Raw genomic sequence first — 25,067 nt, forward strand, 5'->3', positions numbered from 1 at the left:
CAGCTCCGAGCCGGAGGAAGGCGGGGCCTCGGAAGGCTGGGCCCTAAAGCTCGCGAGGTTTACCTCGGTTTGGCGTCAGGAAGCGAGACTGGAGTAGGAAGTGGGGCGGGAGGGGGCGTGGGGAAGCTCCTGCACATGCGCGGGGAGGCCCGTCTGACCGACCTTCACCAGGGCCAGTACCACCATGTTTTCTCGGGCGGGCGTCGTGGGGGTCTCGGCCTGGGCCGTGCAGCCGCAATGGTATGGCAGCTTGCGGTAGGAACGGGAGGGTTGCAAGGGTTGGAAGGACTCAATAAGGGGGAAGCGGGTGGAGGTGTGTGGGACGGAACAGGGGTCGCAGGCCGGCCGGGCCCCCGGTCTCTGGAGGCCCCGGTCCCCGGAGGCCCCGGGTGGCCCGGGGTGCAGGAAGCGCCTCGAATCCGGGAAGGGCACGTGAAGAGGCCGGAGAGACCGCAAGGTTACGCCACGTCTCCTGAGGCGGAGCGGGGCGGGGGGAGGGCCACGAGGAGTTGTCATCTGGGACCTCGGGACTGAGACCTTGGGCCGAGTTCATTTCAGGGCGGTCTTGTATTCATTCCGCTAACACAAGTACTTGTGCTTGGAGCTCCTGCTCTGTGCCAGGCCATGAGTATCGTGCAGGCTTGACCTGGGCCCACAGAGTGAGGGGGAAGGGAGGATCCGAGGCAAGGTCTAGGGAAGGTTAAGTTGTGCTTTCCGTCCTTGACGCCTTTTGAAACTTCCCGGGGTTGGACAGAGTTTGCATGGCCGGTGTAGAGCGGAATGACCCTTTAAGAGCTGCTCGATTCAGCCAGAACGTTTATTGAGCACCGACCTTGCAGCGGGCGCTTTGCTGGGCACCGGGGAATCAAATGAGTGCCCTGCGTGGGCCGGGGGTAGTTTGGGTGCAAAAGGGACCTTAAAAACCTGTCTGTGGGCGAGGAAGAGAAAGACACCTTACAGTATCTCGAAACCATTATGCTGAAGCAGTAACCCCGCAAGGTCATGAAATTGTCCCAAGGCCTTGAGAGGAGGAGGAGTTTGGATTAAGTAACTGTCTTGCAATTTTTAAGGATTTTAAACATGGGTTTCCAAAAACAATTGCGTAGTAAAAGGCCTAGGGATAGGCACATAAACGTTGGCTTGTGGTGGGACCATATAATAGGATGAAATATCTATGTTAGAGTCGGAAAATTTCAGACAGTGCTAAGGAGATCTTAGTTATTGTCTGTGAAGCAATTCCCAGGGTTTACAGTAAGGGAGAATTCTAAGGCGCTATAGCACTAAACTAGATTTTGGTATCCTCGTCTATGTGAAGGGACCATAAAGCATTAATTGAAATAGGTATGTTTTCCATTAAGAAACGAATTTAAAACAATAGGGTAAGGAAGTAATTTAATATGCTGTGAAATGCCTACAGGGGAGCAATGGGCGGTGGCAGCTCATCCCAGGCTAACCCCCTGAACCTGTCTCCAAAGCACCCCTTTTCTCTGACTTCCCAGTGAGCTAAAGCAGCCCAGCCTAGACTCTCCTGTTGCTTCTTCTATGCCCTTTCTTGTTTCATTGTCCTAAATATGTTTTTGCTATGGTCAATGAATTCTTTCTTGCTTTTCTACAAAAAATAAATAAATAAATAAATAAAACTGTAGAAATAACTAAAAAACCCCAAAAACCTATAAGACAATTTGAAGATCTTTTAATAAAGAATTATTTTAAATGAAAGCTCTCTCAGTCTGAGACAACTAATTCTAGGGACCTAAATTGGAACCTCAATCATCAAATAAAGGTCATAGTCCTGACCTTAATCCCCTTGGAATGATGGTTTTAAATTGGTAGGTTATGAATATTCATCAAACATTGGTGTTCCACGTGGAAAGCATATTTTACCCTCTTCACATTTTCCATCATTCTGGGGGCCTGATGTCTTTCCTACCTATTCTGCCCTTTTCTTTCCCATTCATTATAATTGCCTTGTAAATTCAGAAATGAAAACCATCTTAATGTTTCACACTCCACAGAAGTAATTTGAGGGGCAGAAAAATACCTTTGCTTGAACCATGAAGGGGCATTTCCTTGGTTCTGTTTTGGTTATTGAAAATTTTTAAATGTGGATTTGTTACAGTTTTTGCTTCAAGGAAGTTTGCATTTTAACATTAAACATGAGGCTTAATTAAAATCATGATGAAATTATTTTAATTGTTTAGGGAATCAGCAAGTACCCTAAACTTTCAGAAATTAACTTTTTTTTTTAAAGTAGCATTTAAGAAAAAGGAAATAAGAAATTTGTGGAAGAGTCTCCACTTTTTCCATCTCAAATTAGGGGAAAATACATCTCTATTCCCCACCTAGTGTTCCACATTCTCTAAAATGGAACTATTTTATAACTAGAGGCCTGATGTGGGGGCGGGCCTGGGGTGTGACCAGCTGTGTCCCGCCTCCCCCCCCCCCCCCCCGCAGTTGGGGTGGGGGTGGGGGGCTGATTGGGGGCAGGGCTGGGTGGGAGGAGGGGCCAGTCTGGGCTCTCATCAGGCCAGTTGGCCTCCCCAGTGCACATCATAGTGACTGGCTGTTCTGGTCTTTCTGCCGTTCTGGTCACTTGGCTTTTATATCTATAACTAGAGGCCCAGTGCACAAAATGTGTGCAAGGAGCTCCGTCCCACCTTGCCTCGGCCCTCGCAGCCCCAGCTTTATTATTATAGATAATAAAAGTGTAATATGTTAATTAGACCAGACAGCCGAACGACCTTCCGGACGAAGCTGGGGCTGTGAGGGCCAAGTTCCTTGCACGAATTTTGTACATCGGCCTCTAGTATATAGATAGGAGACCAATGGCCATAAATTGAACTAATACATTGAAAAGGAAAAGACATGGTATTTCAGGAAAGAAAAGGAAGATTGTCATCTTAAACTAAAAAAGCAGAGATTTACTTGTAAATGTAAAAAATGTGAGGCAGCAGAGTGTAATATAAGATGGACTGGAGCCAAACTGCTGGGGTTTGAATCCTGACTGCCACTCCCCTGGCTGTGTGACCTTGGACAAGTTTCTCTGTTTCTCTGCCATTTTCGTAACTGTTAAATGGAGCTAATGATACTACACAATTAATGGGTTAGTGCAGGGGTCCTCCCCCGGGCCACATGCAAATGTACCTGTTTTGTTTTTTTACTTCAAAATAAGATATGTGCAGTGTGCATAGGAATTTGTTCATAGTTTTTTTTTAAACTATAGTCCGGCCCTCCAACGGTCTGAGGGACAGTGAACTGGCCCCCTGTTTAAAAAGTTTGAGGACCCCTGGGATAGTGTGAGAATTTGTAAAGAGCTGAGAGCAGTGGGAGACATGCTGGTGTGGACTCAGATGTATCAATTGAATACGAGTTTATAACTAGTTTCTATGTAAAACATAATGTAAGAAGGTTTATTATACTTATCAAAGAAGACGATCATGCGCCACAGTTGGTAAAGAAGTGCGAGGGAGTCATTTTTTGTTCAAGGGGCAAGTGGACTTTCACACAGACATTCAATATTAGAATTACACATACTTAATAATTTTCCTTAATTAGTGTAGGGGGTGGGAGGTGAAAGGGGACCTAGTATATAGTGATGGGAGAAGATTTAACTCTGGGTGGTTAGGCACACAGTGCAATATACAAATCTTATAACATGGAAACTCACACCTGCCACCTGTATTATGTTAACCAGTGTCACCCCCACTAAATTTAATTTTAAAAAGGAAAAAAAATGAATTATGAATGCTGCTTCCTTAATTTTTATATTACACAGCATTTATATGCTCCTTAAAATTCTTTGATAAATCATTCACCTAGCGACCTCTCTAACTCCCGCCACCACTGCCTTCTTCAGCTTTCCTAACAATACTGTATAATCATAGTAAATAATGGTAATCCACAATATGTGTAATTTTTCCATCCACTGTATTTGATAATGTCTCTAGTTTTCCAAATAATCTAAATGTTTCTCAGGACATGATGCACTTCTCTAGAACATACAACTGATTCAGAACTTTATATTTTCATTTGCAAATATTGTATATTCAGTAGATAGAGCAAGCTATCCCTAAAGAGAGTTCAGATCAACTCATGGTTATTCTGTACTCAAATTGTATTTAAAAAATAAAGTTGTAGCATAGATTGACATCTTTAGAACTAAATGAAGGCTAAGCATGAGAGTTCTTCAAAACAGGGAATTAGACCATGAGCACAGCATGAAGAATCACAAAAGATCCTACCTCTTCATGCCTCATTTGGGATAGTATGGAAACTCAAAGAACGCTTTAAAACTCAATAACTCTTTGAGTTTTAAAGAGTTCTGTGTTCATACAAATATGGCATGCAATTAACATTTGTTTCATATCATATTCTCTGATTAGAACCTTGTGTCAATCAAGTTGGAGTGTCTGCCTAAAACTATAATGTCCAAATGTCACTCCTTATCCTATTTAATAAAAGCCTAATATGATAAGTGTCCGACATACCTTGTATGTTTTAGCTAAAAACTCAGTCAGACAAAGCACCTAGATTTTCTCCTGTGGTATCTTGTAGAAGTTGTTTTGTTGTTGTTAATTTTCACTGGAGGATATTTTTCCATTAATCTTTGGAGAGGGGGAGAGACAGAGAAACGTCAATGTGAGAGAGACACATCGATTGGTTGCCTCCTGCACACCCCCCAAACCAGCTGGGGATTGAGCCTGCAACCGAGGTACATGCCCTTGACTGAAATCGAACCCGGGACCCTTCAGTCCACCAGCCAGTGCTCTATCACTAAGCCAAATTGGTAGGGCACCAACACCATTTGTAGAAAAGGGTATCCTTTCTCCATATAATGACTTTTGCTCCTTTGTCAAACTTAATGTATTTGTGTGAGTCTGTGGGCTCTGTATTCTGTTCCATTGATCTACTTGTCCATTCCTTCACCAATGCCACACTGTCTTGTTTTCTGGAATTTGATAGTAAGTCTTGAAATCTAGTAGTGTCACTTCTCTGGCTTTGTTCTTCACTGTAGTGTTGGCTATTCTGGTTGTTTTGCCTTTCCATATAGACATTAAAATCAGTTTATTGATAGTCATAAAGTGACTTGCTGAGATTTTTATTGGAATTGTAATAATTTCAGATCAAGTGGGAAGAATTAACTTGTTAGCAACATTGAATTTTCCTATCTATGAATATGGAATTTCTCTCCACTTATTTGAATCTTTGATTTCTTTCATCAGTTTTGCAGTTTTCCTCATAGATGTTTCACACACATTTTGTTAGGTTTATATATGTCTTTGTATGTTTTAACAATTGTAAAATATACATAAAATTTGTCATCATAACCATTTTTAAGTCTTCAGTTTATGGTATTGTTTTTTGTTGTTGTTTTTTTAACTTGAAACCCTAATTGTTCATACCTGGTATAAAGAGAAGAATTGACTTTTGTATATATTAACCTTGTATCCTGTAATAATCTTACTATAATTGGTTATTAGTTCCAGAAGTTTTTTTGCTACTTCTTTGGGATATTCTACCTAGACAATCATATCACCTATGAACAAAGACAGCTTTATTTCTTCGCTTCCAGTCTATATACCTTTTATTTCATTTTCGTGTCTTATATTAGCTGGGACATCCAGTATGATGTTGAATAGGATTGGTAAGAGAGGACGTCCTTTGTCTTGTTCCCAATCTTAGGGAGAAAATTTCTAGTTTCTCACCATTAAACCATGGGGTTTTTGGTAGATATTCTTTACTGGATAAAGGAAGTTTTTTTCTTCTATTTTTAATTTGCTAAAAGGTTTGTCATGAAAAGGTATTAGATTATGTCAAATGATTTTTCTGCATCTATTGATCATATGATTTTTCTTCTTTAACTGTTGATGTGATGGATATTACTAGTATTTGATTTTTGAATGATGAACCAGCCTTTCATACTTAGAATAAATTCCACTTGGTCACAGTGTATAATTTATTTTAATATATTGTTGGATTCATTTTGCTAATATTTTGTTGAGGATTTTTGCATCTTTGTTCATGAGAGATATTCTCTGTCATTTTTAATGTATTTATGTGATTTCAGTATTAAGGTAATGCTAACCTCATAAAATTAGTAGGAATGTTCCCCCTGCTTCTATTCCCATTATTTTCCTTTGGAAAACATGGCATCAACTACTATATTTACTGGTAGTTACAAATCTATATCACAAATCTCAAAATCTAAAACCTACTGGAGCCCTGGCTGGTTTGGCTGAGTGGATAGAGCGTTGGCCTGTGGACTGAAGGATCCCAGGTTCGATACTGGTCAAGGGCACATGCCCAGGTTGTGGGCTCCGTCCCCAGTTGGAGGCATGCACGAGGCAGCCAATCAATGATTCTCTCTCATCATTGATGTTTCTCTCTCTCTCTCCCTCTCCCTTCCTCTCTGAAATCAATAAAAAAAATAAATATATATACATATTATAAAAAAAAAAGATAAAACCCACTGGACAGTTCCACCTGGTTCCAGGGAGATCACCTGCACCCACTTGATCTATCTTGGTTAATGACAGCACCATCCACTGAGGTCATTAAATTAGAAAATTCTGGGTCATTCTTATTGTTTTCCTTTTCACTCTTTTTTTTTTTTTTAAATACATTTTACTAGTGGCCTGGTGCATGAAATTTGTTCACATTAAAAGGGAATTAACTAGAGGAAATATTTTAATATTGCTATTTGCCCTTTCTCTATAATAAAAGTGTCAGAGATGAAAGGAAATTAGTAAAATGTATATGAAAATCCCCCTCCTGTCAGAGTCTGGGGCGTGCCACAGAACCCAGAGTCAAGTCCCCGCCCACCTGCACGTGCCTTGAAATCGGGCGAGACCCAGACCTAGCAGGCCCCACCCCTGTCAAGCCCCACAGGGCAGGGGGCGCAGCCTCAAGTCCCCCTTCAAGCCCCACCAGGCGGGGGCACAGCCTCAGGTCTCCCAGCCCTGGCGCAAGGGTGTGACGACCATTTGCATATTAGCTCTTTATTATATGGAATAGGATTGATTTTAGAGCGAGAGAGAGAGAAACATCAATGATGAGAGAGAATCATCGATCAAGTGTCTCCTGCATGCCCCACAGGGGATCGAGCCTGCAACCTGGGCATATTCCCTGACCAGGAATCAAACCCTGACCTCCTAGTTCATAGTCCAATGCTCAACCACTGAGCCATGCTGAGCTCCTTTTGACTCTCAAGAATTTGATCTCAAACTTCATCTCTTGTTGGCTTTGCTAACATCTTAGTACAGGTTCTTGCTTTTGTTTGGAAGTTGCAGCAGTCCCTATATAGTTTCCATGTCATCAGTATCCCAACATTATGTTGGGCTTTTCACTGCCATCCAAGATACTTCACTGAAAAACTAAACTGATTTGCTGGCTTATGGATATTCATTTTCTTATTCCCTATAAAATAATTTTTAAACTTATTAAACCAACCCATGTCTCCAACTTCAAAATGATTTCCCGTTCCTAGGACTATCCTCCTTGGTCCTTTTCTATGCACAAATTTACTGAATCTTCAAGTCTTCCATGGACCTTTCTGGGCCAACACAAGTACTTTGTATGGATTTAAGGGCTGGAAGATAATTTATATTTGGTAATTGCCTCCCTCCATAGGGCAGGGATCCATTCATATTTATCTTTCACTAACATTACATTTAAGTCATTTTGACTTTTATGCATTATACTTTAAAGATTATAGAAAATTTTCCATGTAAATTTTATGTAAATCTAAATTTTCATGAATCTTGTTTATGAGATAATGGTATCCTTCTTGTGATCAGAGACCATATCCTGAAGAACAGTAGCTATTTAGTAAATGTTTATTGAATTGAATTGGAAAAGTTAAGAATTAGTTGGAATAAAACTTTCACACATTTTGTTATGTTAGAATGTATAAGTGTTATTGAAAAGATTTTGGTGAACTGAAGAAGTGAATGAATGCTTTTTAAAAGATATATTTTTATTTATTTTCAGAGAGGAAGGAAGAGGGAGAGAGAAATAAAAACATCAATAATGAGAGGGAATCATTGATCTGGTGCCTCCTGCACACCCCTACTGGGGATCGAGCCACAGCCTAGGCATGTTCTCCAACCTGGAACCGAACCATGATCTCCTGCTTCATAGAATGAGGCTCAACCACGGTGCCACACTGCTGGGCAAGGAATGCTATTTTTAGAGGTGGTTGACCTAGAAAATTGGGTAACCTAACAAAGGAAAGAACTTTTTTGGCGAAACAATATAGGCAAAGACATGAAGGTGGGAGAGCATGTATGAATGCCAATGTGAGTTCAGTGAAAGGTTTGTGTTAGTTAAATAAAATCAGGCCTTTGATACAGGATTAGGTATCAGTTTTGAGAGATTTAAAAATTAACATATATATTTAGAGTCCTATATTTAAGTAATTCTTTATGGGGTATTCTTTAAATAAACATATTAACTTTGAAAGTTTTTATTATGTAATGGAGCTATTTCTCAAACTTTAATATTTTTAAAACTTTTCTTCTCAGGATCCAAGTTCGAAATATGGCAACTTTGAAAGACAGTAAGTACTTTATCTCAGTATGTGAATCAAGAAAAACTAAATTTTGGCAATTAATGCTTTCAAAGATATGCTACCTTTTTAAGCCCATTATATATTATGTCAAAATTGACAAAATAAATCTATGTCATATGTGTGGGCATTGAACTTGTTTTAGACACTCAAACACTGAGGTGACACATGGTTGTTGGAGTCTATTGTCTGAAGAATGATAATGTTATAATTGAAAAAAAATATACTATTTGTAGATATATAAAAAATGTTATGGAACATGTAGTTAAAGGCCATTTTCAATACCATTTAATATTTTCAGTGTTTAACTTACTGATCTCTTATATTGTCAGCTAAATTTGACCTTTTATTAGTACTCATTCTAACATTAACCCTAGTTTAGCATCATGCTGTTAATTAATGGTGTAAATGGGGGCTTACAGTTTAGAAAAATTCACAAATAAAATTATAACTATTTTATCTTAAAACATTGCAAACCAGTAGTTTTATTGCTGGCGTTACCCAGTGGCCAGATAAGTTTCTAGTAAATGAGTACAAAAAACGTTTTACAAAGTATCATTCTTTAAAAGGATATTATCTTGTAAGTATATATAATAAATAACTTCAAAATGCAATGGGTTTTTAATTTTAAGGTGTGCCTTTAGCGTTTATGTAAAACATGTAATATGAAAACACGAGAATGCTCGTGTTCCACTTGCAATGTATTAATACAATACTTTTATTTTTCAGTTACCAGGCGACTGAAGTCAATCAAAAACATCCAGAAAATTACCAAGTCTATGAAAATGGTAGCAGCAGCAAAATATGCCCGAGCTGAGAGGGAGCTGAAACCAGCTCGAGTGTATGGAACAGGATCTTTGGGTAAGAGAAGAATGTAATTCAAAAACTATGAAGAACTATCTATATATACATATATATAGATATATAGATACATATATATGAAAGGCAAATATGCAAAGTGTCCCCTGGAAAGTTTGACCGGGAGACCAGGAGTTCTGTTGCTCGCTATGATGTGCACTGACCACCAGGGGGTGGCGTGGAATGAAGGAAGGCCCTGGCCGGCAGCCGAAAGGCGCCAATGGGCCCTGATCGCCGGCCAGGCCTAGGGATCCTACTTTTTCACTAATTTTGTGCACTGGGCCTCTAGTTAAACATGAAGATAACTACTAATGACTTATTTGCTGTCAGTGGGCCTATTCTGACTATTTTACATGTACTCATTTTTCACAGCAGCCCTATTGGGGTAGGAAGTGTTTGAGCCTCTGCTTTGCTGATGAGAAAAACTGAAGCACAGTGACATCAAGTAACTTGCCTGAGATTGCATACCTATTATGTTAATATCTTAAAGATTCTGAAAAGTTTCCTAGATTATTAAATATACCATTGAAAGAACTTAGGTATATAGTGCATCAAATTTCAATGCTTGAGTTCACCCTATTCAGTTGTGATGTGATATTTTAGAAGTGCAGGGTGGGGAGGTGGTTACTCTACAGTGGAGAGTTGGCCAAGTAGTCATGGACATGGTTCATGAATACATACATGAGTGCAATGTTTAAACATCAACTGTAAAGAAAACAAAATTTGTTTATTTCCAAATTAGAGAAGATAGAGGGTGTCCAAAAAAATGTCTACTCACACTTTGAATAAAGTCAGTGTTTATTAAGGTACATTTTATTTTCAAAATTGAGCTTTTAGCTATTAAAATGTATATACATTTTTTGATATACTCTGTATATCAATAGGTCTATGTATTAGATGTAAATTGTCCTGTGCAGTAGTTTTCTTGTGCTCTTCCATATTTTTTAAACATGCATTTATACTGCTAAAGAAATTTTTACATAAGGAAATTATAGAGCACTAGGCATCAGTGGAAATTGCTCCTTACTTTACATACCATACTTGTTTCACCTAGAGTTGCTAGGTTAGGTTTCAGCAATACCTATCAGCTCCAGCCATTTGCTTTCATGTCTCCTTCCCTCCTTAGCACAATACTAAGCATCTAGTTGGTGGCTCGGTAAATGTTCGTTGGTTAAATTACTCTCTAGCTATTTATATGAAAAAGAAAAGTCACTTTACTATTTATTTTTCTTGCTGATATGAACATCCTATCTAATAAAAGAGAAAAATGGTAATTGGCGTACGACGATACCCTTTTCATTGGCTAATCAGGGCTATATGCAAATTAACTGCCAACTATGATTGGCAGTTAACTGCCAACTATGATTGGCAGGTAACTGCCAACTATGATTGGCAGTTAACTGCCAACAAGGTGGTGGTTAATTTGCATATGTAGGCACAATGCAGGGAGGCAAAAGGGAAAACAGGAAGAAGCCCCCTGCCACTGACAGTGATGGGAAACCCAGGGGGGAGCTAAGAGCTGGGGGGCAGGGCAAAGGCGGCCCTGGGGCCGCCTTTGCCCTGCCCCCCAGCCATGATAGGAGAATCAGGTGCCTTTGCCGCCCTGGCCAGTGATAGCAGGAAGTAGGGGTGGAGCCAGCGATGGGAGCTGGGCATGGTCGAAGCTGGCAGTCCCGGGAGCTAGGGGTCCCTTGCCTGGGCCTAAAGCGGAGCCCACGATTGCGGGGCCGCTGCAGCTGCGGGTCCCTGCTGCCCGAGCCGGACGCCTCAGCCAGAGGCATTAGGCCTGGGCAGGGGCGGAGCCTGCAACCGCGGGGGGCTGGGGGTCCCCTGCCCAGGCCTGACACCTCTGCCGGAGGCCTCAGGCCTGGTCAAGGGGCCGATCCGGTGATTGGTGATCGGAGGGTGATGAGGGTCAACTCCTCTGGCCGAGGCATCAGGCCTGGGTGGGGGGCGGAGCCAGGGGTTGGGGGGATTTGATGGTCCCCTTGCCCAGGCCTGAAGCCTGGGTCAGAGGCGTCAGGCTTGGGTGGGGGGGTGTAGCAAGCGATCAGAGGGAGATGGGGGTCCCCTGCCTGGGCATGATTCCTGGGCCAGAGGCCTCAGGCCTGGGCGGGGGCCAGAGCCAGTGATCGGGGGGGAGATGGGGGTCCCCTGTCCAAGCCTGACACCTCTGGCGGAGGCGTCAGGCCTGGGCAAGGGGCCGATCAGGCGATTGGAGGGTGATGGGGGTCTACGCCTCTGGCGGAGGCGTCAGGCCTGGGCAAGGGGCCGATTCTGCGATTGGAGGGTGATGGGGGTCAACGCCTGAGGGCTCCCAGTATGTGAGAGGGGGCAGGCTGGGCTGAGGGACACTCCCCTCCCCACACACACCCAGTGCACAAATTTCGTGCACCGGGCCCCTAGTCCTATCTAATAAAGTGGTAATATGCAAATTGACCATCACTCCAACACATAAGATGGCTGGCCCCATGTGGTCAAAGATGGCCCCCCCCCATGTGGACACAAGATCGTCTGCAGCGGATGGCAGTTGTGGGCTATCAGGCCAATAGGGGAGGGCAGTTAGGAGCAACCAGGCCTGCAGGGGAGGGCAGTTGGGGGTGACCAGGGCTTTAGGGGGGGGCAGTTGGGGGTGACCAGGCCTGCAGGGGAGGGCAGTTGGAGAGGGACCAGGCCTGCAGGGGAGGGCAGTTAGGGGCGACCCAGGCCTGCAGGGGAGGGCAGTTAGCGGTGACCAGGCCTTCAGGGGAGGAAAGTTCGGGGGGGGGGGACCCCGGCCTGCAGGGGAGGGAAGTTGGGGGAAACCAGGCTGGCAGGGGAGGGCAGTTGGGGGTAACCAGGCCTGCAGGGGAGGACAGTTGGGGGGGGGGGACCCAGGCCTGCAGGGGAGGGCAGTTAGGGGTGACCAGGCCAGCAGGGGAGGGCAGTTAGGGGCAATCGGGCCAGCAAGGGAGCAGTTAGGCGTCGAACAGGCTGGCAGGCAGAAGCTGTTACAGGTAATCAGGCAGGCAGGTGAGCGGTTGGGAGCCAGCAGTCCTGGATTGTGAGAGGGATCCCAGATTGGAGAAGGTGCTCGTTAGGCTGAGGGACATCCCCTCCCCCACCCCCACCCCCCCCACGAATTTTGTGCACCAGGCTTCTAGTGTATATTAAATTTGTTACCCTCCAAATGTCTATAACCACAAAATTATCTAATAAAGAAGAAATTGGCTTAGATATCTGATTGAGAATTGTAGAAAAATACTAAAAATCCAAGTTAAGGCTGCCATTCATCCTAAAGTCCTTCAACTAAAGAAAAATAACAAACAACCCCAAAAAAAACCTAACTGGTAAATATTAAATAGCTAATTATTTTAAATGTTTAAAAATATAAAGTAGGTATTTTACACTATACAATATTAAAAAGAGACTTAGAAGAAATATTCTCTCCACTCTCCTGAACTTTGGAGTTGAGTACTCTCTGCTTTATTTTTTATTTATTTTATTAATTTGAGAAAGAGAGAGAAACATTGATTTGTTACACTTACGTATGCATTCCTTGGTTGATTTGGGTTTTTTTAGTATTTTTTAAAATTGATTTCGGAGAGGAAGGGAGAGGGAAAGAGAGATATAAATATCAATGATGAGAGAATCACTGATCGACTTCCTGCACACCACCTACTGGGGATCAAACTCAAAACCCGGGCATGTGCCCTGATGGGAAATGGAATCATGAACCGTAACCTTCTGGTTCATAGGTTGACCTAAACCACAGAGCCACCTAGCCAGTCCATTGGTTGATTCTTGTATGTGCCCTGACTAGGACAGCGCTCTAACCAGCTGACCTACCTGGCCAGGGCACTTCTCTTTGCTTTTTGTGGAGGGTCTCAGGTATTGAAATTTGAAAATCAATACTGAAAAAGATAGTAGTAACAAGAATTTTGTTGAAATGGGTAAATGTGTCAGCCGTAAAGTTGCACCTTGTAATTACAGTGAGCACCAGCTGTTGAAATCCATCCTCCATTTGCATCCAGCCGTGCTTTCAATGGCCTGCTCCTAGCCAGCACCTGAGCACAGACTGGATACAGGCAGGCATGTTCTTGGGAGACTTGAGGTTCCCAGCAGCCTTGTTAAGCTTCCCTTAAATTGCATTGGGAAGCTGCCACCCAACCTTTCTTCCCAAGGCTCAGACCTGCATCATGCATGGTATGATGACTCTTCTGACTTCCTGTTTTCTCTCATAGGCATATCTCCTAGTAAAGTCCATGTATACTTCATCCCACTGAATCCTCTCTCGGTCTCTGCTTCTTGGAAAATTAGACCAACAAAGTGAGGTTGTTAAAGTAATCCCGAAAATGAAGTGGCAACATTATTTTAACATCAGCAGTTTTTATAAGAGCTTGATATGCAGCTTATATAAGCAGCTTAGTAAATATTTGCCTTTTTTGGTTGTATACTGAGGATTTGCATTATTTAGAAGTCTGATAACTAAATAAGTTGTTACCTCTGTAATTCTAGTCACTTTGTACCAGAGATTTCTTTTAGCCAGTATTTAAGATAAAGTGGCCATTAATGCACCCTTAGGAACCTTTGTCATACTGTATAGAGATTTAAACCTTTGTTGTTTTCATCTTGATTATAAATGGAATAAATACAGAGGCTGTTTTGGTTATATTAATCAAATGCCACCTAAATTTAAATGCATCATTTTTAAAACAGCCAGCTCTTTTGTAAATTAGGGATTATTGTATTTAGTATGAATTACATATATAAATTCTTGGGTTTTTTTGTCGTTTGTTTTTAAGCTCTGTATGAAAAGGCTGATATTAAGGTGCCTGAAGACAAGAAGAAACACCTCCTTATCGGTGTGTCCTCAGATAGAGGGCTTTGTGGTGCTATCCATTCCTCAGTTGCTAAACAGATGAAAAATGAGGTGGCTACGCTCACAGCAGCCGGGAAAGAAGTTAAGATTGTTGGAGTTGGTGATAAACTTAGGGGTATACTTCATAGGTAATTTAAATATATATTATTTATCTTTAAAAAGGAGCGTGCATGAATAAATGGAAATTTCTCTGCTAGTTTTTGTACTCAGGCTTATGTTTTGTTTTTATTTTTTCCAGTATATGTTAGAATACATAGACTTCCCTCCTTTTCTACTTGTGTTTAGCTTTTTTATCCAAACCATAAATGGAATGCAATGGGAATATCAAAAGCTGTTGACCTTTTTATTTCTTTTTTTTAAAAATATATTTCATTGTGTTTTTTTTTTACAGAGAGGAAGGGAGAGGGACAGAGAGTTAGAAAAAACAATGAGAGAGAAACATTGATCAGCTGCCTCCTGCACACTCCTCACCGGGGATGTGCCTGCAACCAAGGTACATGCCCTTGACCGGAATTGAACCTGGGATCCTTGAGTCCGCAGGCCGATGCTGTATCCACTGAGCCAAACTGGTTAGGGCGCTGTTGACCTTTTTAAACATCAGGACTGAATCCAAGGAGCTATCACAGTCTGGAAATGTCAGAATGAATAATAGTTAATTAGGATTGGAAGGAGAAAAACAAAGGTGTAGAGCATTGGTCGGCAAACTCATTAGTCAACAGAGCCAAATATCAACAGTACAGCGATTGAAATTTCTTTTGAGAGCCCAATTTTTTAAACTTAATAGGTAGGTACATTGTTACTAACTTAATTAAGGTACTTCCTAAGGCTTAGGAAGAGCCACACTCAAGGGGCCAAAAAGCCGCATGTGGTTCGCAAGGCGCAGTTTGCTGATCACGGGTGTAGAGCAATAAAACAATAAAGGCCTGATTATTAGTCTCTTTGTAGGTGCTGAGAGAAAGGAATAATCATGATAGTGCATGGGACAACGTGATTCAGTGAACACCCCCAGACCCTCCAAAAATCTTGATCTGTAGGGATTTCTTCTTTCTTCCCTATGTTCTTTTAGAAGAATAATTCCATTAAAATATCTTATGTGCTCTCTTGATTTTCTTGTAGGACTCATTCTGACCAGTTTCTGGTGACATTCAAAGAAGTGGGAAGAAAACCCCCTACTTTTGGAGATGCATCAGTCATTGCCCTGGAACTACTAAATTCTGGATATGATTTTGATGAAGGATCTATCATCTTTAATCGATTCAGGCAAGAAATCAAAGCTTATTTATGAAATTTTAGAAATCAAGGTTATTTATGTTAATATTTTAAAATTAGTGGCCTGGTGCACAAAATTCGTGCACGGGGGTTGGGTGGGGTTCCCTCAGCCCAGCCTGCACCCACTCCAAATGGGGACCCCTTGGAAGTTGTCCAACCAGTGGTTGGACATCCCTCTCGCAATCTGGGACCGCTGGCTCCTAACCGCTCACCTGCCTGCCTGATTGCCCCTAACTGCCCTCCCCTGCCGGCCTGATCTTGCCCCAACTGCCCTCCCCTGCCGGCCTGATCTCGCCCCCTTACAGTCCTCCTCTGCCTGCCTGATCGTGCCTCTAACTGCCCTCCCCTGCCGGCCTGGTTGCACCCAACTGCCCTACTTTGCTGGCCTGATCTCGCCCCCAGCAGCCCTCCCCTGCTGGCCTGATCTTGCCTCCAACTGCCCTCCCTGATCTCACCCCCAAAGGCCCTCCCCTGCTGCCTGATCGCCCCTAACGGCCTCTGCCTTGGCCCCCACCACCATGGCTTTGTCTGGAAGGAAGTTGGACGTCCAGAAGATGGCCAGTTGACCCTGTCTAATTAGCATATTACCCTTTTAGTAGTATAAATAGATTATATAGGATAGGATTGCTTAAATGGGGGGTGGGGGGGTGGGGAGCCTTTTTCATCAGGAGGAGATGCTCTTGGCAGACAAAAATACTGTCTATATCCAGAATGATAGCCAGCCATATGCACTATACTGCCAAATCGGTCATTAAAAAATTGAACCACTTTCTTACACCTTACACCAAACAGCTGTTGCCCTTAAAACCCCTCCTCAGCCCCTACCTTAGGTTCTGCCTTCGAAGTTCACCCAGATTTGGTTCTGATTGGTCATTTTCTATGCCAGTCAGCGTCTCCAGGCCTATCAGTGGGCCTGATCAGAGTGGCCGGGCTGATCAGCTGCCCCAGCGGAGGCCTGAGAGAAAGAGGCGCGGCTGCTGGCCAGGGCCCAAGAGAAAGAGAGAGGCAAGGGCTGATCAACAGCTGTCACAGAGGCTACGGATCAGACCCTGCTTCTCCCATCCAGGCCTCTCTTCAGGCCTGATCCACAGCCCCCTCAGCAGTCAGTGTTGGATTGCAGCACCCGCAGCGTGGCAGTTAGTGCTAGGTTGCCCCGGCAACCCAGGACTGGCTTCCAGTCGTTTGAGCCTTCGGTCGTTCTGGATATTATGGACCCTGGGTTTTGTTTTGTTTTTTAAAATATATTTTTTTGATTTTTTACCGAGAGGAAGGGAGAGGGAGAGGGAAAGAGAAAGAGAACTAGAAACATCGATAAGAGAGAAACATCTATCAGCTGCCTCCTGCACACTCCCTATTGGGGATGTGCCTGCAAGCAAGGTACATGCCCTTGACCGGAATCGAACCTTTGACCCTTCCGTTCGCAGGCCGACGCTCTATCCACTGAGCCAAACCAGTTAGGGCCCCTAGGTTTTTATAAAAGTTATTTTGAAATTTACATTTGTTTTTGTCCTTTTTAGGTCTGTCATCTCGTACAAGACAGAAGAAAAACCCATCTTTTCTCTTAATACCATTGCAACTGCTGGTAAGTAGTTTTCGTATGACAAGTATTTTACCACATAAAAGGAGAGATTTGTTCATTTAGGAAAATAGTATCTGTCAGAATGGCCTGTTTCAGCAGTAGCAAAATGATGTTGGGTTATTTCTATCACCATCTATTAATGGGTTCCATGATGCATTAATCCGTGCATTGACAACTCTTACTCTGTTCCTTAATTCAACAAATGGCTATTGAGGGCAGTCATTTGATATGTTTTCTGTCCTCAGGGCATAGAAATTGGCTTTGCAGTCTATGTATGCAAACTATCAAACTCCACTACAATATGAAAGTCTAGAATAGAGATTGGAACAGTGTTCACAACTTATTTATATTGTCCCAGTAAATTCTCATTTTATTGTTTGAATAAAGTCACCATTGTTCAATGGAGCATTGTAGAAACAATATTCTGGAACTGTTCTTATTTTCCTACGGCATTTTCACCTTTTGTGTATCATGTTTCATCTATTCTAAGATGTACACTTTTTTGCATTTCAATATTTCTGAAATTGGGATGCTTCTCCCAGTCAGTGGCATGTCATTTTTAATTGGCTATGCTGTTTTCTTTCTTAATGGTTTCTTAATGGTTACATCAAATATAGGTTATAATCTGTAATTTCTTAAGTTTGATAAAACAGCACTATTTCACCACTTCCCCCTAATGGATGAATTTTGAAGTGTACTGCTAAATTTCTGCAACATGATTACTAAAATGTCTGTAAGCCTCTTATTTCTCCCACTGTTCCATATTCTTGGAAACATTTGCCTGCTCTCATTTTCCTGACTGACACTTGCTGATTTCTCCAATAATCACAAGGTTGAATTGAGATTTTTGTATTATATTATATAGTTTCTGTTCTTAATTTCTTTATTGGAAAAGAAAAAAAAAACCAAATCATTTATTGTGTGCTGGCTTTGTGCTCAGTCAGATGTTATCATGACAACTTCATGACCATGAAATGTAGTAAAATTTTTTTTAAATATCCAGTGCTTTGTTTACACACTTTGCTGAAAATCTTCAGTGTGGAAATAGATGAAACTATTAGAACTGAGTCTTTTGACCTGTCCTACACTTATTTCCTCTCTGTAATTATAGAGGATTTTTATAATAGTAAACTACTGTGATTAAATTAGTCTTTGTGCTGTATTGCTTCAGAGATATTTATCACTTGTTTTAACAGAGAGCATGAGTATCTATGATGACATTGATGCTGACGTGCTGCAGAATTATCAGGAATACACTCTGGCCAACATCATCTACTATTCTCTGAAGGAGTCCACCACGAGTGAGCAAAGTGCCAGGATGACGGCCATGGACAATGCAAGCAAGAATGCTTGTAAGCACACAGTAGTTTTCTGAGAAAATTTTGCTGCAGGGTAGCATGAAGACCCTAATATCAAAAACATGACCATTCTTTAAATAAATCAGGAAACAAGAGAGCTAGGACCTAGTCCTGGGCTCTACTACTGGTTTTGTGAAGTTTTTGACCAAATATTTATCTCTTTCTCATCTGAAAAGATAAAATACTCTTTGCCTTGAAGGAAGTATATCTTACTTGGTAGGCATTAAGTTTGCAAATACTTGGAAAAGGGATCCCATGAAAGATTTAAAAACACCTTGAAATTTTGGGGGGGCCAATTTTGGTCCAGACCCACCCCTCCCCCCAAAAAAACAAAAACCAAAAACCAAGAAACCCTCCCAAAATCTTACGGATAAATTAAACAACATATATCTATGAATAAATTAATGCAGTTATTCCTTTCTAGTTTTTAGATTTTGTTGTCTAATCTTTTTGTTTTGCGTGTAGCTGAAATGATTGACAAATTGACTTTGACCTTCAACCGCACCCGCCAAGCTGTCATCACAAAGGAGTTGATTGAAATCATCTCCGGTGCTGCAGCTCTGTAAGTACTTGTAGATTGCCTTCAGGGAGTTTTTGTTCTCATATTTGTATGTCTGCTAGCTTAAAGTTTTCTGGTTTGGTTTGGCTGTTAAAGATGAAATGACCCACTGCTTAATCTTGTATCCTTATTTGGTGAAAATGGAATCTCTAGTTTATTCTGATTGTTTTAGGCTTAGTTTTTTCTTTTAGAAATCAACATATTGCTAACTTTCACTTTCTAAATAAAGCATTAGGAATAAGGATGTGGACAATTTAGTATCATTTATAAAATCTGTCTTTGGAATTTAAAACATTACAAACCAAGCTTTCTGAATTACAGAACTGGTTTGGGGTTTGGTTTTATGTATAAATCATTGGATGGTAGTAGGGTTTGGGACTTTTCAAATTATTAAGATTTCTGTATCAATACCATAAAATAGTATACCACTTTCCTTGAGAAAATATTAATGTGAAACCAGGGTTAAGATAATGGGAATTCTATTCAAAACATTATCAAATTGCACCCTCACTATATGCAAAGTACAGTTGTTAAAAGATGTGATCCTTCCTTTCAAGGCATTTATTTTCTAATAGGATAAAAATATGCATATAATTGTGATGAAGGATAAAATGTGTAGTAAGTTGTCCTTGAATTATTCTTTATCCCCTCCTACTAATTGGTCAGCAAGTTCTCTAAATTTTACTTTCTAAATAGCCCATGACTCTTTCCCCTGTATGCCCACTTAATGCAGATTCTTGTGATTTCTCTCCTGAATTGAAAAGAAATTTTTTTTGAGAGCCTCTTCAGTATCAGCCCCTATGCTAGGCACTGAGGATGTAGTAGTGTTTGCCATTAAAGAGCTCACCACCTTAACAGGGAAGACAGATATTATATTTGAAATTGCAGTAGAATGGAAGTTAGCAAACTGAGGTCTAGTGCTAAGAATGGTTTTCATATTTTTAAAGGATTATAAAAAGAGACTGTGACCCACAAAGCCTAAAATATTTACTGTTTAGCCCTTTATAGAAAAGATTTGACAAAGTAGTATGACGAAGTTAATAGAGCCATTCTCTCAGTGTCATCCTACAGAAACAGCTTAGTTTGATAAGTGTGAACCTATAGTTTTTGGACACCAACACTCTCTTAGTCTAGTCTCTTACCACTACCATTTCTCACTTTCCTGGAACTTTAGCCACATTGATGTACTTGTAGTTCTGCAAACATATCATGCTCTTTTACCTTTACAGTGGTATGTGCCTTTGCCTCAAGTGTCACTCTTTTCTTCCCCTTGCACGTTTGGTTCTTCATCTGACAGAGTTCTGTTTATCCTTCCTAACTGAGCTGGGGGAATCCTTTCCTCCAGGAAACTCTCTTGCATAGTTTGGGTGCGGTACCCTTCTTCAGCATCTTGTGCTTCCCTTTATCAGCACTTAACATTATTAGGAATTACCTTTTTATTTGTGTGTTCTTGTGGCTTGGGAAGGACTGTCTTACTTACTTTTGTAGCCCCATCACCTGGCATGTACTTCCTCAATAAATGGTGGTTGAGTGAATGATTGACATGCCATAAGTATATTAAGAACTGGAAGTTCAGAAGAGGGAGAAATAACGTTTTGTTGAGTACGTGAAAACATTTAACACTAGATTGCCCAAGGAAGTCATTTTGACTGCTTTTTAATTTCAATTAGAAAAAACAATTATGTATATAAGGACACAATGTCTTAGAATTTTGTGACTTTTTGTACAACATATAAATGCGTTTATTAATAATTGTAGTTACCTCCCCCCTCCTTCATTTCCGGTATATTTATATGTGTTATACCTGTATTGCCCAAAAGCAGTCATTTGGACTGCTTGGGAAATTTTAAATAATTAAATGACTCTTATTATTGAATTGAGTAAATTTCTTATATGACCAGTTCGGCTCTGTATTGAAATAACAGTTTTCACTTTTTTTCGATTACCGTCACATGATAACATACAAGTACATGATAAATTGTCGATACTTGATAAGTTGCAGTTGCTCAATAAGCTAAACTAGTACTTGTTATTCGAATCTTTATGCAGTGATACTTGTTTTAATAAGTTGTTTATTTTATTTCTTTTGCACCCTAAATTCATGAAAGAATAGAAGTGAGTTATTGGAAAAGCTAAGGAACATAAGTGAAGAGTGCTCCGATATTATTCTTTCACAATGCAGTCATTTTGACTGCTTTTGGGCAATATAGGTATATACTAAGTTTCAGTCTTTCTAGTGTTAAGAATTGAGGAAATGTTCATCACTAAGGTGAAATTTAAATTGGTCTTTAAGTATTGTCTCAAGGCTAGAAACTGCGCAGAATGCCAGAGACACAAGTAAAACTAATTGAGACCATTAGTTGGATCCATCAGCTTTGCTATCTTAAGACTCACCTATCACTCAGCCTGCTCACTAATGTTCTATTACCATCATAGATTACAGTGCAATAATGAGTGGCCCTGCTACTTACTGTCTTGATAAACTTGGTTAAGATACTCTCTGCAACTCAATTTTGTCATCTAGAACATGGGGACTAATCCAAGGGTTAAATAATTTTATTACTCATTGTCCTCCTTGTTATATGTCTTAGCTAATGCTAAGTTGATTGCTTCTTGAATGGCAAATTTGGGAAGCCCTGGAAGAAAGACTGCATTCTGAAGGTTCAGGGGGTTGTGAGAGCTAGAGAACCAAGGTTCTTTTTTTGCTATTGAAAAAGGAAAACCAGGAATAAAGTGTGAGATTATAACTTCTACCGAATTGTGGATTAGGGTCTTTCTGGATTAGAAATGTGGTAAACCTGACTACACAGTAGCAAATCAAGGAAAATGAGGAGGAGATTGGGACATAAAACGGATTTTAAAAAAGAATTCTAAAAACTGGAAGTTACTAAATTTTTCGCTTTCTAGAGGTTGCCCACATCCTTTATAAAAAGTTAGCTCTGTGGTCTCAGGGTTGAATTGTTTATGGATTTGCATGCTTTCTAACCTACTGGTTATTCTAGTTGAAGACTTTAATATTTAACACAAACACTTTTGGCTCTGTAGTACTAAAATATAAAGCATGAATAAACCACAGTATTTGAGGTGTCAAGTATTAGTTGTCAGCCTAAAATTTATAATATATTGCATTTTATTTTTTATAGAAAAATTGTGATTTTAATTATACTTTCACAGTCTTGCCTACTTGCATGAATATGGTTTTATTGCTTATAACCAGATTGAGATCTATAACATTTTTATAGTAATCATTGACTCTGTTTTAAAGGAATATTTTGGTAAGTATGTGATATCCTCAAGGTAGCAAATGAGGAAATAGACATTTTTAGTTGGCAAGTGTACATGATTAACTAGCATGGACTGCTTGTTGACCAGCTTGTTTGTGTTTGTCTTTTTTTTCTAATATAATAACCAGGGATTAATGAAAATCAAGTTTCGTCCTCAGACAAGAGGTAAAGTGGTAATATTTCACACACTCTCCCCATACCCTTTCAGAAAAGAAACCAAGGCAGTTAGAACTGAAGGTAATTTAGCAACGGTGACACTGTTGAGGTTTAGGTTGCTAGGCCTGTTTACTGTAGCAGCCAACTTATGGAAGCATATGTATAATGCTGGGGGGCTTTTTCTTAGCTTTGTTAAGTAAACTTTAAGGAAAGAGAATTAGCATTATTTTGAGATATTAAGTATAGATTGATGAAGAGTGGTGGTTCTCAAACTTTATGATCTCAGGACCCCTAAATGTCTGACAACAAAAATATAGCAAGATTCCCATCTATCTCTGTATTCATTCCATTTGGATATCACACACTGGAAAACCCTACCATGTACTCGTGAGAATGAAACTAAAACAGGCAAATAACATTATGAAAATGGTCTTGCCCTCATGAACCCCATGAAAGGGCCCCCAGACCAAAATTTGAGAACCAAATTTTGTAGAGGAACATTTTATTATGTAAAAATTCTTTAAATCTTTTGGTAGGTTGGTATTATAACACTTATTAAATGATGACATGGGTTAATAGAAACTACAAAGAACCAAAAACTTAAAATGCAAGCAACATAAAATTTCAACTAAAACCAAAAATTATCTAATGTATTCATTCATAAGTTAATAAAACCAAAACGACAAGACACCTGATATAATAAAATACTGCAAAACAATTGGCAATTTATAGTTATCAAAATTGTAGATTTTGTATCTTTTCAATCAAGAAATTCTTTTTGAATGTTATATAACATACATATAAAACAAGATAGAAAAATAACATAACCTTGTAACAGTGGCTGTGCATACATTGTCCTACATGTTTCTCATAGGCAATAGGTTGGTTATGGAACATACATAGCATGAAACTACTAAGCTAATAAAGAACAGACAAAAAGACATGTCATTTGAACAGTAACATACATACAAGTGACAGTCCCTGTATTATCTTTTGATACCATTATTTTTTCCAAAAATATTGCTTGGTTTTTATTTGTTCTGTACTTTGTTTTTCAGGTAAAGAAGGAAAATTCGGCCAGCTGATTTTGTTTTTAGCTTACTGCTGTCCTGGTCAGAAGAAATTATTGGTCTATTGTTTAAATTACTAAAGACAGCAAGATATTTGTAAATTATCTTACAATAAACAACTTACAATAAAGTTCGATTTCACTGTCTTTACTTAGTATATAAGAATAATATAGTTTTCAAAATGACATGTTAAAATATTTAAAACTTAATATGCTATTAAATTTTTTTGAAAATTGAAAAGGCTTTCTGAAACAATCTTAAAACATCTGGCCTCTTTGGGGTCAGGGTGGAAGGAAGAGGCCACAGACCACACCTCAGCCCGGCTTCCATCCTTTTGCACTGTCAAAGAGCAGCCAACACAATGAAGTAAAAATGTGATTGCAGTCATCTGCTGTTTCTCATATATGGGATATAGAGTTCTAGGCATACATTTAGCCTAATAAATTTTTAAATATATTTTGTAAGCACTGAGAAACATTCCCATATGATATTAATTCCAGAGTCACATTTAGATAACCATTAAGATTGGATGGCACCCTAGCTGGTTTGGCTCAGATGATAAGAGCATTGACCTGTGGACTGAAGGGTCCTGGGTTTGATTCCAGTCAAGGGCACATGCCCAGGTTGCAGGCTTGATCTCCAATAGGAGGCAGCCGATCAATCATCTCTCATCATTGATGTTTCTATCTCTCCCTCTCCCTTCCTCTCTGAAATCAATAATATATTAAAAAAAAAAAAAGATTGGATGCCTAGCTGATTACATGCAGTGAGATGGCCATGCTAGAATCTCCAGGTTTCCCCCCCTATTTGTTTAAAATAGGGAACTTAGTGTGTGATTAGAGTGGTGGGCAGAAGTAGTTTGGCAGTTATGAGTGCGCAAAAGTTTACTCTTTTTAAATATTTTTTATTGATTTCAGGGAGGAGGGGAGAGGGAGAGAGAGAAACATCAATGATAAGAATCACTGATCGGCCAGAGCCGACCGCCCCAGTGAGAGATGTGCAGGAGGCGGCTGATCGATGTTTCTGATTCTCTCTCCTTTCCTCTCTGTAAAAAAATCAATAAAATATATTTTAAAAAAAAGAATCACTGATCGGCTGCCTACTGCATGCCCCCCCGCTGGGGATCAAGACCACAACCCAGGCATGTGCCCTTGACTAGAATCGAGCCTGGGACCCTTCAGTCCACAGGCTGACACTCTATCCACTGAGCCAAACCAGCTAGGGCAAACGTTTACTCTTATATTATTATTTATTTACTAGGGGCCCGGTGCACGAAATTCGTGCACTGGGTGTGTGTGTGGGGGGGGGGGTGTCCCTCAGCCCAGCCTGCCCCCTCTCCCATACTGGGAGCCCTCAAGCGTTGACCACCATCACCCTCCAATCGCAGGATCGGCCCCTTGCCCAGGCCTGAGCAGGGGACCCTTATTTCCCCCCATCACTGGTTCTGCCCCCCAGCCCACGCCTGATGCCTCTGGCCCAGGCATCAGGCCTGGGCAGGGGACCCCCA

The 25,067-nt window shown here is 40.6% G+C and overlaps 1 protein-coding gene across 6 annotated transcripts; it reads left to right on the plus strand.

Annotated features, from left to right (window-relative positions):
* Positions 1–95: 95 nt before the first annotated feature.
* Positions 96–23,690, plus strand: ATP5F1C (ATP synthase F1 subunit gamma). Of its 6 annotated transcripts, none has more exons than XM_059663842.1 (10): positions 96–240; positions 8,523–8,557; positions 9,296–9,427; positions 14,209–14,413; positions 15,402–15,545; positions 17,072–17,136; positions 18,330–18,485; positions 18,957–19,053; positions 22,463–22,504; positions 23,555–23,690. In XM_059663842.1, exons 1-9 carry the CDS (start codon positions 185–187, stop codon positions 22,467–22,469), a joined length of 897 nt encoding a protein of 298 aa, XP_059519825.1. In that variant the 5' UTR covers positions 96–184; the 3' UTR covers positions 22,470–22,504; positions 23,555–23,690. The 6 variants fall into 6 exon arrangements, with proteins under 6 accessions (XP_059519825.1, XP_059519833.1, XP_059519807.1 ...); XM_059663804.1 differs by having other exon boundaries at positions 139–255; XM_059663814.1 differs by having other exon boundaries at positions 139–255; positions 22,463–22,499; positions 23,549–23,690.
* Positions 23,691–25,067: the final 1,377 nt, after the last annotated feature.

The sequence above is a fragment of the Myotis daubentonii genome, chromosome 1, assembly GCF_963259705.1.
Source record: "Myotis daubentonii chromosome 1, mMyoDau2.1, whole genome shotgun sequence".
Taxonomy (NCBI): Eukaryota; Metazoa; Chordata; class Mammalia; order Chiroptera; family Vespertilionidae; genus Myotis; species Myotis daubentonii.